The 15324-nt window shown below is 41.2% G+C and overlaps 2 protein-coding genes across 2 annotated transcripts in view; one reads left to right on the top strand and one right to left on the bottom strand.

Moving 5' to 3' along the window:
* CCDC186 (coiled-coil domain containing 186) overlaps positions 1-10369 on the top strand; it is a 30840-nt gene extending 20471 nt beyond the window's left edge. Inside the window, exons 11-16 of the mRNA XM_072339817.1 lie at positions 1244-1499; positions 2028-2217; positions 3319-3399; positions 4367-4577; positions 5573-5792; positions 6494-10369. Coding sequence (XP_072195918.1) covers positions 1244-1499; positions 2028-2217; positions 3319-3399; positions 4367-4577; positions 5573-5792; positions 6494-6577 — 1042 coding nt within the window. The 3' untranslated portion in view covers positions 6578-10369. The remainder of the gene's footprint in view (positions 1-1243; positions 1500-2027; positions 2218-3318; positions 3400-4366; positions 4578-5572; positions 5793-6493) is intronic.
* Positions 3075-15324, bottom strand: part of ADRB1 (adrenoceptor beta 1) — a 31331-nt gene continuing 19081 nt past the window's right edge. The window contains exons 2-3 of the mRNA XM_072339818.1: positions 3840-3923; positions 3075-3114 (exon numbers count right to left, since the gene is read on the bottom strand). Coding sequence (XP_072195919.1) covers positions 3894-3923 — 30 coding nt within the window. The 3' untranslated portion in view covers positions 3075-3114; positions 3840-3893. The remainder of the gene's footprint in view (positions 3115-3839; positions 3924-15324) is intronic.

The raw sequence follows: 15324 nt of genomic DNA, 5'->3' as shown, positions 1-15324 counted from the left end.
ACTCTCATCAGCCTTTCTAAGGTAAAATGCATTCCATTGGAGAAAACTGAACCTTACACTTCAATCAGTAACAGTTTATTTGTTTTGTTGTTTTTTTTCTCATGGAATCTTGCAGAAAGAATTAAAATGAGCTTGGTGACCAGTGAGAAAACTGCAAATGTGTATTTTTCCAGTTATCTTTTCTCAGTAATAGTGATGTCCTTGTAAATGACTCTATTTTTCTATTATGTTTGGATCAAAAGTTTGTTTTTAAATATCTTATGTCTTCAGTGCTCATTACTGCTAGGCCATTTTTTATATAGTTTTTTATTTCTCTCTCAAAATGATCTAAACATGTTTTCATTGCTGTCTAGAATGTTTAATAAAGTTGTGGAATCTCAACAAGAGATTGAAAACTTCAGTCAGTAAATGCCTGTTATTTCTGAAACAGAAATCCTGGAATCTGGAACTCTGTTTTTTCCTACCGTTGCTTAGAATAAATAACTGTCTTCTTCTCTGCAGGAGCTTTGTCTTAATTCTTGTAAAATCTCCTCTCTTTTTTCTGATGAGAAAAGGATTATAAGAGCAAATTTCTTTCTTTTAGAGAAAACTGAAAGGAGACTTGTGTGAAAAGATATCATGAAGTGGATGTTCAGCTATTTTTTTGCATTGGAGGAAATATTAAAATATATGGAGTTTTGTAGGAAAGATTGTTTCAGGTTGTATGCTAGGAACCACTTAAGCTGGATGCTGTTTACCTTCAGTGTTTCAGGGTTTCCTTTATTGGATAGTTTTAAGGGTCCCTTAGACCATCCTGAGATACATAAATATTTAACTTTCTACTTCAGCCTTGACTGTAAGGTATAGAAATGTCTCTCATCATAATGAAATAACGTATTTTGAAAAGGGAAACATGAGAATATTAGGTTTGCAGGCCTTTCTCTTACCTGCAGTACTGCTTCTGAGAGTTTTGTTTAGACATCCTGTACAGCCGTGCACAGTGAACAGAGGTTGCCTTCCTTGAGGATGCCAATGGCTTTAGCCCTAACATAGGGTACAGTTTTCTGAGTTACTTCAGCATTGCGTTGTGTCATGATGTGGAATCTGCAAACAATTTTAGTACTTAAAAGCACCCAGTGATATGCCATGGTCATTGATTGTTCTTTTCCCTTATTCAGTCTCAAATGCTTTTATTTCAGTAAGGTTTCATATCTGATGACTTCAAGCTCAGGTTTTCCCTAATAAAATGCAATTGTTTTGACAGAGATGAACAAGATATCGGTGCTCTAAAGGAAGAAGTAGATGGTCTCAATTCTCTTATTGCTGATCTCCAGAAAGACATTGAAGGTAGTCGGAAAAGAGAATCTGAGCTATTGATATTCACTGAAAAATTAACCAGTAAGAATGCACAGCTTCAGTCTGAAAACAATTCCTTACAGAGCCAATTGGATAAGCTTTCTTACAGCGAAAGAGAGCTGCAGAATCAGCTGGAGTGTGTTCAACAGGCTAAAGATGATCTGGTGAGTGTTGCATGCAGCTTGTTTCTTGCACTACTAATATGTCTGGAGGACATGAATTCCACCTTCCCTTTCCCAAACTCAAGCTCTTGAGTTTGCTAGCCTGGAGGTGAAAGAAATTCCAAAGTACACTGGCCTGAAATGAGTTGTTACCATGTTGCTCATTTTGTCTTTGAGGGCAGATTTGTCTGTACAGCTGTCGTTGAAGCAATCAAAAGCTTGTAGTGTGTGTGTGAAATTATTACTGTAAACTTTCTTAGGTTATCTTTGAAAAGTGCAAGATAAGCATCATTTTTAATGTGTTGTCAAAAATAAGTTCATGTGGCTGCACTGCACAGCTCTATGTATATCTGTGCTGCACTGTATAGATGCTTTAGAGTTTATGAGTCTCTCACTGCAGCACTGCGCTGTGTTGTGTATTCATTTGCAGAGTTACTGTTTAGTAAATTCTAAATGCAAGAGATTATCAGGTAAGAAGTGCCTTTTTTTTTTTTTTTCCTGTTTGCTTAACACTTAAAATTATAATTTCAGGCCACCAAGTTGCAGAAGGAGGAGGATCAACGAAAGCTAGAGGTTGAGATGCTACAGGCTCAGCTAGCTTCAGAGCAAAAAGAACTGACAGCACTGAAGACCCACGTGGATGAGCTGAAAGATGAACTGACTACACAGAAGCGCAAGCATGCAGCAAACCTGAAAGATCTCACGAAACAGCTTCAGCTAGGTTGACATTATTTTCAGATACAATGAGCCAGCCTGGTCTGTAAGCCCCTTCGCAGGGTCTCGTAGAGACTAGAGTCATGTCTGTGTATTTGTATTGTTTGAGTGCACTCCCTTAAGATATTCCTGTCCCTAAAGAGAATGAGAGTAAGTGAGCAAGTTAGATTTGGGAGAAACTGCAGTTGCAGTAAACAGCCCTTATGACAATTGTTGGTCTTAGTGGTTAAGACTGATAACTTTTGAAATGGGCCTATTCATAAAATGAAAGTTTTATCTCAAGAGAGTTTGCTCTTCATTACCCTGTGTGTCACTACCTGAATGTCACTGTGGGGTGCATAAAGATTCTCATCATTGTATGAGCATATTCAAAAGTTCCTGGAAGTTTTTCTTCTCCTGGCTGTACCAGGAGTTACTGCTGAGAGGTAATCTGTAGCGTATTAAACAGAGCACTTCAGTTTATAAAGATGGATGTAGAAAGACCGATTTTGACAATAAATAGAAATAATTACTCAGTAGTTTGTAAGCTCTGAATGCAGATAGGTTTGAATACATTCAAATCTGTTTGAAATGCATTTGAAAGGGAAAAAACTCCTACTGGTGTTTTGCAAGAGAAGTTATTTGTCTCTTTTTTGTATAAATATGAACAGCTGTGCACTTTCCCTTTTCATCCCTATTGAATGAGTGGTGCTTCTGGCACAAGTACTACTTCCAGCTCCCAGTAGTGATAGTCATGAGATCCTAGAACAGAGCTGCCATTCTGTCATTCAGTGGTTATGAAAGAGGTAAAATCAAACCTAAGTCATCTTGTTTCGAATTAATTCTCTGTGACGTTCCCCTTTGTGTAGAAACTGCTGTGGTGTATTAGGGATCTTAGTGGATGTTGCATCCAGGTACTTCATGTCTAGGGGAAGGGAGAGAAGGAGGGTAGTTGTTTTCAGGTGGCTGTTCTCCCCTGCCCCCACACAGCTTTTAGTTGCTACCTTAAGTAGTCAAGCCATGTTAAATTATTGCAGGTTATAGAGGATTAGAGTGTTTGTTGTGTATCACACTATGATTCTTGATTTTTAATCTCCTGTTGGTAACCATAATTTTATTATACTTTTAGCACGGAGGAAATTGGATCAGATTGAAAATGGTAATTATGACAAAGAAGTCAGCAGCATGGGGAGCCGTTCCAGTTCATCAGGTAATACAACAAATAATAGGGCTGGCACAGCAATCCTTTCATGTTAATAAGGTTGCCATAGTACATGAGCTTTTGTACTTTTTGTGCTTTTTGCATATGCAGTGTGTGGGCAGTCTCCCATTAAAGCTGACAAAATAGCCTTCAGACACCAAAATGCATGTTATGGGTTCTTATTTCAAGGCTGGAGTTTAATGTTTATGTGTTTTGGATCTTCTTAAACACCTGACTTTGTTGCTTTTATGTTTGGAGGAAGCTCAGAGCTCTCCAATTTATAGAGGGCTCTCTTAAGTGCAGCCAGGGACAAAACAAAAATTAGCAGCAGCTTTCAGCAGTGTTTAACTGCCCTGTGTGAATGATAAAATCAGTTAGCGTGTTTATAAGAATCAGTGCATTTGTGTAAAATTCATTACTTTCTATCCAGTTAGCAGTAAAACAATTACCTTTAATGCTGAAAACAGCATCTGTTTTCTTCCTCCATAGATTGGGGTGTTGAGTTAGGTCTGCCAAATTATTGTGTCTTCTTTCTGTATAAGAGAGAAATACTTAGAGAGGTAAACAGAAAGCAAAAAATATTTCAGTCTCTAAGCGATCAGTGCTGCAGACTGTTTGTAATGTAGGTCGCTGGTGAGTCTGTACACAGTTCTTGTGGTTGTAATTTTAGTGGACTCTAGAACAGATCTGTTTAACATCAGTTCAGTCTTGTATAAAGTAGTATTAATGAATATGAAGGTACTTCTGCAAAAGTATTAACAAAATAAAATTAGTTATGCTAATAGGATTGTGCTTATACTAGGGGACTACACTGCTGGCATTTAAATGGTATAAATACTGCATATATAAAAACCTCACATATAAGGGAAACAAACATTCTGAAGAAAATAGGCTATTGAAATGTAATGAATGCATTGCTCTGGTGAAGTTCTATTTTACCTAGATGAGAGCTTTTAAAATTGGAATGTGTTGGCAGGGTCCCTTAATGCACGCAGTGGCAATGAGGATCGGTCTCCAGAGAATACTGGATCTTCAGTGGCTGTGGATAGCTTCCCAGAGGTGGACAAGTCTGTCTTGGTCGAAAGAATTCTAAGGCTACAGAAAGCACATGCTCGAAAAAATGAAAAGATGGAGTTTATGGAGGATCACATTAAACACCTAGTGGAGGAAATCAGGAAAAAAACAAAGTATGTTCTGAGTTTGGTTCATAAAGTTTTCAGTATTTAGTATGCATAAACTGTTGTATATGTGAGACACTTTTTTTCTTTAAAAGTTCTTAGTGTAGTTTCTGGTATTGACAATTTTTGTTGAAATGATTTGGGAAGTTATGACTTGAATGAGCAGTGATGCTTCAATGACTGTTCAACAATAAATGAGTCCAACTATGGGTGCCGGCTGAAAAATGAAAAAAACAAAAGATTTCTCCCCGCTTGTCTTGTACTTTGTGCTCTTATGGATTAATGTCACATAGCTCTCAGTAGCAACTGGGAACTGACAGCAGTGCTGCAAATCCTTCTCCAGAAACTTGAGTCAGGCAGAGAATAAAGTTGTTGCTAGAAAAGTTGGTTTAAGCAACACTTTCACTCATGAGATCTCTGAGCAGTTTAGTATCTAGGTGTACAGGTCATAGTCCTACTGTCCTCCCTCTAGCTCTCATGGCTTACTTGATTTGAATATCAGCATGTGTTGCTACACTAATGTAATATATCTTTCCTGTGTGCTGAGGGAGATGGTTTATGTGGGATAATGAAATCATCTTAAAATTGAAGACTTGTCATGTTTCATGTGACAACTTCAGATTGCACAGTACTTGATCTTTTGGGATAAGTGGCATTTTCTAACAGGTCTTTCTATCTTTCAGCAAAGAAAAGTGGATAGGGGCATCTTTTAGTCTTTTTCTTTCTTTGGTTGCAGTAGCAATATTATTTTCTCAAAGTACTTCTAAGTATGTTTAACTTGTCACTGTAGAGACATGACTTTCCTTTGTTGCCTTGTGTCACCTGTATACCACAGGTGATAAGATTTTCTGCTGTCATAGGTGTTGCAGGAGTTGACTTTACTGCCTTTTCAGTAATACAGCACTGCTTGAAAATGATTGCGTGTCAGGATTCGGAAGTTAGTTCAGTGTCTGCCTTTTTTCTACCTTCTAATGCTATGATGTCTTTTTTTACTTTTTGCCCAGAATTATTCAGAGTTACATTTTGCGGGAGGAAGCTGGCGCACTGTCCTCAGAGGCCTCTGACTTCAACAAAGTACACTTGAGTAGGAGGGGAGGGATTATGGCATCTCTGTATACATCTCATCCTGCAGATAGTGGTCTCACCTTAGAACTTTCCTTGGAGATAAACAGAAAGCTGCAAGCTGTGTTAGAAGATACGTTACTGAAAAATATTACATTAAAAGTGAGTATCTGTTTCTTTTGTTTTGTGAATTCTTGTGACTCTGAAATAATCTCTTTGAAGAGATGCATGTATTGAAGGAGGAGGCTTTTTAGAAGTCAGATTGGTGTGAATAGTGACACTCACAGCATTGGGTTAATCAAAGAGTGCTGTAACTTGGACTGCTACCTCCCTGCAGCCCCTTAAATACACTGCATTGGTGGGCTGGTTCTCAGTAGTTGGCTGCATGTGCTTTCTGCGGAGGAAGGCTTTTGCGTGTTTTCCTCAGCTTTGTGGAGCTTGTGGCATGGGCTCCACCTGCCAGGCCACGTGCCAGTCACTGAGCACCATACTGAGCTGCTGGGGCAGCACTTCTGCTGTGAAGAGGTGGGAGGCTGGGAAGAGTTGCATAGCCTGCCAGGTAAACTGAAGTGTTCTGTAGAAGCTGGAGATGTCTTTTATCAATTATCATTCTTGAGCACTGTACTTTCTAGAGGCAGCCTGTAGAATCTTAGTAACCACAAGTTGCTAAGACTTGCTCAGAGGTTTACATCTTCTATTGAAACGAGCTTGGTTTTCTCTGCCTCTGTAATCATTTGCATTTGTTCTGGGTACTTGCAAGTATCAATCTGCTGACATAATTATTTTCACTTACTGGTGTATATTGTGCTGATTTTACTTGTTTTCTCCCTGACTTAACCAATCCTTTTTTTTTCCCCCCAAAGGAAAACCTTCAAACCTTAGGAACAGAAATAGAGCGGCTTATTAAACACAAGCATGAACTGGAACAGAAAATCAAGCAGACATAACTAAAACTTCTGTGGAATAACTGGCATGAGGATACAGCAAAGGCAGGTGCTACAGACCACTATTTTTAACTTTTTTCCTGAAATTTAATTGCCTGCCAGCGCACACAGTATTTTGTGTCCACAGCCTTCAGTCAATGCCGGCTGTCCTTACTTTGAGAGATCTGCGGGGTTTGGCATCTGTGTAGTCCTGTCTACTCAATACCAGCCTGAAGCGTTGCTGAATTTTACTACACACTACATTGATCTAAAACTTCTATTTGAAATGACATACAGATGCTTTGCAGTGCATACTGTGTTTTGAGAGTGAGTTGCAGTGAGAGACTTTCATTTCTGCGCTGTGTAATTAATCAGTCTCTTAATGATGGAGCTTGAAAAAATAAACCAATTATGTTTTAAATGCTGTTGAACATATCCAATGTTACTGAGCTTTAAGGGCTTTCAGACATTATTTCTTTTCTTGCATACTAATTCTAATGTTTAGGTTGATTAAGCATTTTTGACAAATGCATGGAAAAATGCTTTGTCACAAAACTTTGTTTTGAGTGATGCTATTGTTTAGTTTCTGTATTGGATTAACATCCAGCTAATCAATTTCGTTATTGAAAAGAGTTGAAACAACAGTAAAATTAAGGGTTTAAGAGACTTTCTGATACAGTTGTTGAGTATGTATAACATAAGCATCAATTCAACAAATCCTGTAACCCCCCCGATCTTTAGACATATAGATCTAATCTCAGATAATTGTTAAAAGTTCTCCAGCATTCTGTGTATTTAACAGCATTTAAAAGACTTCAGCTGCCCACTGTTACATTGTGATTGCATCTGTTCTCAGATGAAGAAAAAAAGCTTTTTAAATAGAAGCTTACTGAGTTTTCTCATTAGATGTGGATAGAGCAGCCAGTGAAAGTGATGGTAAGAAGTGGAACGTACACCTTGTGGGATTTCAGTCTGTTGACTGGACTAGAAAAATGGCGTAGAAATTATGTGACTCCTTAATTTTACTGTTGTGATGAATTAGGTGGTCATTGTGGCGTGAACTGAGAATGGTTTAATTCCTTGTGTCTGAGATGGTGACAGTAGAAGAGGATCAAGGTGGCAAGGTTCTGGTTTCACAACATAATGTTCACATTTTAATTCCAGGATTAGTAATTTACAGTATCTGAAGTGTCTATTCCAGCAGTAGATGCATTATTGGTGCATTTATTGCCTTTTGACCAAAATGTATTGACCAGTTCACACTATAAATACATATTTTGTTTTTTTTTCTTAATTACTTGAACTTTGTATTATGGAAAAAAGGTTGTGTGCATTTGTGTGCTACAGCATCCACATGCTCTAGCTATTTGAATTAGGGCACTTTGGAGGGGGGGGGAATCTGTCTTACTCCATGTATAGTTTACATCATATACAAAACAAGGGCTTGAGTCCTGCAGCATACAGGAAGGGGAGTTTATGAAAGCTTGTCACGTGCCACTGAATCACTTGAGTGTTGTAATGAACCAAATTGAGCCTAATTTGTTTAGTGTGGGTAGATGGTACGGGACAGTGAGACTTCCTGTTTACTTCAAAGATGGTCATTTCTGAAAGTGCTTGCAGGTTCAAGACCTATTTAGTGGTCCAGAGAGCTTCGGGGTCTTTGGATATCTGGTCCCTTCACTGTCAATGGATTATGTTTAGAAATGAGGGAGTGGAAACCAATGATTTAGATTCTCATGAGCTTTGGAGAAACTGTGGACCCTTTAATCTGGGTGGGTTTTTATGTATACATATATATTTTTTTAAACTCCTGATTGCAATGGTTGTACAAAATATTAGGGAATTTTTACCAGCACAGTCATGGGACTATCTCTGCTTTACTGTCGCTTAAGTGATGGGGAGCGGAAAATTCCTGTCTCTGCTGGAACAGACTTGTCACCAACTTCTGGGATGCTGACACCTAATCCTGAGCAAACAGGCAGTTGGTCTGGGCTGAACTAGACCTTCTGCTGAAGGAAAGGATCTTGAAAGAACAATCTGCGTGTCAAGACATAGCTTAGCTCTTGTGTGTTTGCATTGTTGTGCTCTAATGTACCAGATCTCTGGATATCTTCAGGTGTTCAGCTGAATGACTCCAGTGTTTTAGATACCATGTTAATACTGTAATCATTTAATGTATGTTCTTCAGATGTAAAATGTGAATGAAGGAAAGGCGTGGTGCAGATGGAACAAGTGCAATGACATTGTGGAGATTTTTATTTCTTTTTGGCATGGTTGTTTCTCCTTTTAACTTATTTAAGAAACCTGGCTAGTTGTCCTCTTAAATGCTGCTTGCTTTCTGTAGCGCTAGTATCTTTCCAGACTCTTTTCCCTTGGTTGAGGAGACACAAAGCAGCCTAAGTTTCAGTCCACTTACTGTGTTGCGTGCAGTATTCACATGGACCAAAGTCATTTTCTAGTAGCTTTATTTTAAACATACCTGTTAGAGATGGAAATTTCATTGTAGTTCACACATTGGCAAATGATTCTATATACAGTAAGCCCAGAATATGATAAATACATGATGGAGTTGGCCAGCAAAGTTGCTTAATGATGTTGCTCATTCCTTAGAGCGGGTAGTATATTATCCATATAGATGTTGCCAGGCCAGATGCCTTTTATTTTGTTAATATTGCTCAATGTACATCACAAGAACATTTCTGAAAAGCTCTGTTTCTGTGGAATGGTTCACACAGGTGAGCAGCAACAGGTGCAAGGCTTGTTTCAATACATTTCACGTGCACTTTTGTGGATATTATTTATATCATGAGTCAGAGATAGAAAACTGTCCTCATATTAAATTAATTGTGCTGATGAGTCAGTAAGCTAATTTTGAAGACAGCCTGGAGCAATTAGCTTACATATCTGTCACTGAAATTCAGTGTCCGTTAGATGTGTGATAGCCACAGGCTTCATCTGAAGGTTCCAAGCTGGTAGCTCATTGTATCCTACCGGCTGAAACAGCTGTTTCCTAAATACTCAGGGTGCTCCTTTAATTGAAACATCACACATCCAGATGTTCTTAGAGGCCCTACAGGAAGGCTGCTGATGCTTTTCTATGCTCTGTAAAATCCCATGCTGTTGTCTAAAGCTATATCCGATGTACTGGAGAACACCATTTTGTGCTGTAGAAATCATTTCAGTCTTCATTTCTTCCTGAAGTAAACTCTCATCATCTTCACTTGCTGGCAACACCTGTGCTATCTCCAGCTACTAAAACTGCAATCTACACTTTTGAAATAGTTTTCATTACAAGGTTTTAGACCTCAGCTAAAAATTAAACAATAGCAGACTTCTGGCTTCCACTGAATTGAGTGTAAAGATGAGCCCGTGTGCTGCAGGGAACCTGCAGTAATCCAGGGAGCGATTCAGAGCATGGCACGTTCTATAGGAAGTCCAGTGGATTTGGATCCTCGAGTATAAACAACTGTGATGGGAAATGCTAACGGTAGGTGGCACTAGAAATCCTAGAGTTACCGCGTCTCTGCAGCCACCTGGAACCTTTCAGGGGGCAGACAGCTGAGCTGTAGAGGAGGGAGTTGGGTGGCATTTAAAGCTTTTCTCTAAGATGGATGGCGTTTCTTTCCCATTTTCATGTTCTAACTTGAAACTATGTTAAATCTTCCTATATATACATGTATGTTGTCTGAGTATACAGAGTGTCTATTGATTAAATTTTGTAGATACTTGTTTCTGTATAAAGTTTTTGAAAATATCACTATACATTCTGTATATATTGTACTTTGAAATAATAAACATACAAACGAGTGAAGGTTGACTTTGGGTCTGTGGTTTGTGCCGTTGCTTATGAGTTGCTGCCCAGCTCCATCTTGTGCAGGTACCTGATGGTCTTCTCTATTGCACTGCCTGAAGAAGAGATGGCAGCGCCTCTGTATATCTCAGCCTGTCTAACAGTGAAGCCAGAAGTAGAGCTGCACACCTCTCACGCATCATATTTCGTCTCTGGGAAACTGAACTGGGACTTCTCCATGCTGAAGGCAGGTGATGGGCGTGCTGTAGCTATACTGCTGTGAGTTATCAGTTCCAGTAACTGGTCTTATTGCTGGAGTCCACTTTTTTTCTTGTATAATGCAAATTTGACAATGCCATAGTCTTAGCATCGAGGGACAGTTCCCTTTGTAACAGCTCTACATCTGAGGTATCACGTTTGCTGCTGCTTTATTCATTCAGTTACGCAGATGGAACATCATCTGCAGTTTAGTCACCATATTCATCATATTACTGTTTAAAAAAATATATATATACTTTGAGACTGGGGGCTGTTCATTGTAGCCATGCTTATATTAAAATACAAGTTCAGGAATCAGTTTTGTATAGCCTATAGCCTGTCCTGCCTTTGCAAACTGGTTGCATGGAGACTGAGAAAAAAGAAGACCAAGCAGAGGATAGTTTACAGAGTTTATTCTAATACCTCATATGGAACATTAAGTGAAGGAAGTGGTATTTTCAGTTGAGATTTAATGACAAATTACTGCTGGCTTCTCAGGAGCAAACTGAGGATTCCCTTATAATTTCTGGTTGCTCTTATTTGTATTGCCCTTTGCTGGAATTATTTTGTGGTTTTCTGTCTCATTTTCCAGCCTTTTTCATTGGGAACAACTCTAGCTGACAGATGGGACCAAAAGTCAGGATTGATTTGTGCTCCCAAATACTTAGCAGTGCTATTTGGAAGCATCAGCCTGAAGCAAAACCTCCTCCTATACAAGTTTTGGGCTTGGTGGTATTTGTAAGTAGCCATTTGGCAAACAATCTTCTCGTTCTATTTCAGACCAGCACAACTGTATTTGCAGAAGGGTTCCCATGGCGCAGCCACCTTAAGTACTGAGCCCTCAAGGATGACAGTTTGATACTGGGGCTACTGAGTAATAAATACATAACCCCATGCTGGCAATCTGCTTCTCTAGCCAACTGTGAAAGAGGAAATCAGCACTTCTCTTTTTTTCTCTCTGCCCTATTTTAAGTTTTTTCTTAATAAAGACATGGTTGGGGTTTTGTTGTGGATGTTTTTAGGCTATTTTGCATTAAACCACAGTGGATCTGTGCCAGATTTTGCAAGATTTTTGCATGCGTAAAGTAACTTCTATTAGAGTGAGCACTGATGAACAAGTTCTCAACTGCTGTGTGTAAATTGGGTGTGTTTATGGCTGTTCTGCTCTTGGTGGATGCTCTGTGGTCAGGAAAACTCTGGCCTTCAGGTGTTGCAGGGCTGCACACTGAACGCAGCTACCCACTGACCTCAGGGCTGTTGTAATGCCTCAAGTGAAGCACTGCTTTGTCTGACAGGCTGAACTAATGCTGATCTGAATGCCTGTGGGCTACCTAGGAAGTTTCTACTTAAAAAATAATCCACTGGGTGTGGAATAAGGAAAAGCAGCACATGAAAGCCCTGAGAAGTGTGTGAGCTCTAACAAAATGCTGGTGTTTTGACACAAGATAGGTGAGCACAGCCTTTCCCTTTGGGGTTCGCTGGTACTTCCTTCAGCACTGCCCTGGGCTGTCTTAACAGCAGGTGTTCAGGAACAGGTGCTGCCTTTGAAGATGGAGATGGCTTGAAGCAAGGTGTGAATTTAGGGCAATGTTTTTCAAGCTGTGATGTCTAAGAGGTAGCTGCATCTGATTTCAGAGTGGCTTCATGCCTGGCTGCTGATGGTTCTTGCCTCGCTGCTGGAAGGAGCAGCCTACACTGCGGCAGCAGTGTTTGTGAAGCTGTACTGTAAAAGCAGCTGGTTAAAAATACTCTCCAAGGAAATTACTAAGTCTGAAGTTGCTTTAACTCCAGTCAGTGCCTGGCACACGGGAGAGGAAGGCAGTGAGAATCTCTCACATCAACACTTGTGAGCGGAAGCAGCATATGGCCGAGTTATGGGTGGAGAAGAGCAAGCCTAGTACTGGCCAGCCCAAACCTGTTTTGTGGGTCTGCAAATCCCCTGGAAACTTCAGCAAGTCAGAAGTGAAAGCACTGACTTTGTGCTCTGAGTTGTAGCCTACCAGTGTTGTAAGTGACTTGAACTAATTGGCTAGTCTGGTTTCACTGTAGTCATTAGGTTATAAGAGAAATATTGATTAGATGGACTCTGGAAAATGCTTACAAGAGGACTGGACTCCACTGCTTTGGGACAGAGACAGGATGGGCCCAGGGCTCATGCAGAAAGCAATGAGGATACTACCTGCAGTTCTCTACCTGCTGAAACGTCTCCTACCTGCTGCAGGTCACTGCTCAGTGTTTAGTGTCAAATTGAGAACTGAACAACCCTGTGCTATGCAGCCTATTGGGTCACTCACACAGTCCTGGTCCTCATCCTGCAGAGATAGGAGCTCATCAAGGCAGGACAGCTGGCAGCAGATCCATTGTATGGCTCGAGGTAACACCCACCCTGAAGCCCCATGTTTCCCTTGGCTTTATTCAGGCATTACTGGATGCTCAAACAGACTCAGCTGGAGCTAAGCAGGTGGGCTTCATCAAGAACAGGCAGAAGGAAGCCTGAGCTTCATAAACCAAGCTGGTGAAGTGAGCAGCAATTGGTCTGGATGTCCATGTTCATGGGGATGCTCTGAAGCCCCTGTGGTCATCCTGAAGTCATGCAGCTCAGACCTTGCAATCCTGACACCAAAAATGCATTGAGGCAAGCTGCTGGCCATGAATGGCTAACTGCATTGGCACTTCAGAAAAGCAGGTACACCTCTGCACCAGAGCCTGGCAAAGTTTTTGCTTCTGGGGCAGGTGAAGCCCTTGGAAATGAGATCATGAATTTGGCAATAATCCTGTAGCATGAGGCTGCCAGTTTACTTTTTGTTTTGTTACTTGAATTACGTCAAACAACTTCCTTCTTCTGGACTTTCCTTGCAGCCTTCCAAGGCTACTTGTTGACAGTGAAAGACTATACAACTACTTCAAACTGATTTGACCTTACTCAGGTTGGTGACAGAGCCAATACTGTGCTGGCAGTGGTCACCTTGTAATGCCAAAACCCATTGCAGTGCGTATCTCACTAAAGAAAAGCTTTGGGCAACTGAGCTGTACTGCGGCACGTTGGCAAGCAAGCTCACTTCCACTGCACTGAAGGAAAGTGTGATTAATTTTTCCTTGACTTTGACAGTAGCTAAAACAATAGAATCACCCCCAATGGCTGAGGCATGCATGCCAGCACAGTTTCTCCAGAGGACAATTTAACAAAAAAAAAGGAGGGAGTTTTGTTTAATTGTGTCCCAGAGTAAACAATGGAAAAAAACTCACAAAACAACCCTCCCACAGGGAAGCAGTGAGCTGAGCACCAAGCACCGGGAGAAGTTTCTGGCAGGCAAGGCTGGGGCTGGTGGGTGAGGAAGTGAGGTGCTTCCACCAGCTCTGAGTCACCTGAGCCACAGGCTTCCAGATCTACCGGGCTTCAGAAGAGCAAAATCAGGCCCAGGCCACACAGATCCAGCCTTGTAGGTCTCCTTGGGAAGTGCAAAATCCCATCTTGCACTGTGGTGATGGGGCAGGGCCTCTGTCTGTGGGGCCTGCCTGTGAGAGGAGTTAGGCCCGGCTGTGACATGTGGAAGCTAGGCCTCAACAAAGACTTGGTGCCTCATACTTCCCAACAAAATTCCTTGCTTCAGCTTATCTTTGTGCCTTTAAAATGTTTTGGGGGGCAACAAGCCTGGATTAGGCCCCATTACTTGTGGTTTCTGCAAAACTGGCTGGTCAGATGTGCAGGAGCACTGACCAGAAATTGTGCAAGCTGCCCCCAAACCGGGCTTTGCATCTGTACTGGGTGAGGGGAAGCTGCTCATCTTGGATAAGCAGAGAAAGGCTTAACAGCAAAGCACAGGGCAGAGCAAGGGACTGGTATGAGGTTCACTGGAGAAAACTCTGTTTTTCCCTATCTCTTGGCCTATTTTTCACAAAGGCAGACCCAGCACAACGGCAGGGGCTTTGCCTGCCCACGCCTGGCATGCAGTCAGCAGCACCATCTGAGCCACTGAACCCCGGGCATCCCAAACATCCACGACTAGGTGGATATGTACGAAAAAGAAACAGAAGGGCCTGACTTGCTTTTGGCAGTGTGGCACACTGTTTGTGATGAGTTTAAAGCAGGAAAAAGTACTGGAGTGTGTGCATGTTTTGGTTATGTTTTAGCTTTACAAAAGGCACTGTTAAGAAATATAATTGGTAATAGAAGAAAATGGACAACTCCATACTGACAAACTATACATCGGCTCTTACAAGAAAGGCTGGGTTGTGCTGCAATTGCATTGGGGATGGAAGGCTGGAGGATTTGGATGTGAATCCAGCAAGAGCCCACAGTAGTGCTGTGGGAAGCTGGAGGCACCACTGCCACAAGCAGGGACTGGACTTTACTGAATTGCTGAGGGAACAACACAACCCCAAACTGCCTGTTGGGAAGGTGCACATCCAGGGCAGGAAAAGCAAATCATGACACTGCAGATGCAACAAAGAAAAAAGCAACAGAGAGATTGCCTCAAATGTACCTATTTGCCCTTTTCAGTTGTGAAATCCATTTGCACTGCCACTGACAAAGGTCTGAAGATGGTTTGCATGCCAAGCACGTACACCTATCATGCTGGGTAGTGCTGCATCATCGTTTCCTGGTGCTCCTGTTTTCCTGCCCGTATCCATCTGTTGTCCTGTGTGAAGGTTAGATCAGCGGCACTTGGGGGCTGGGAGGGCTGCGTGTGCCTGTGCAGAACCAGCACGAATTGTTCCTGAT

The sequence above is a fragment of the Excalfactoria chinensis genome, chromosome 6, assembly GCF_039878825.1.
Source record: "Excalfactoria chinensis isolate bCotChi1 chromosome 6, bCotChi1.hap2, whole genome shotgun sequence".
NCBI classification, from domain to species: Eukaryota; Metazoa; Chordata; class Aves; order Galliformes; family Phasianidae; genus Excalfactoria; species Excalfactoria chinensis.
Note: the sequence above shows the minus strand (reverse complement) of the source record. Positions and strands in the feature narration are given on the sequence as shown.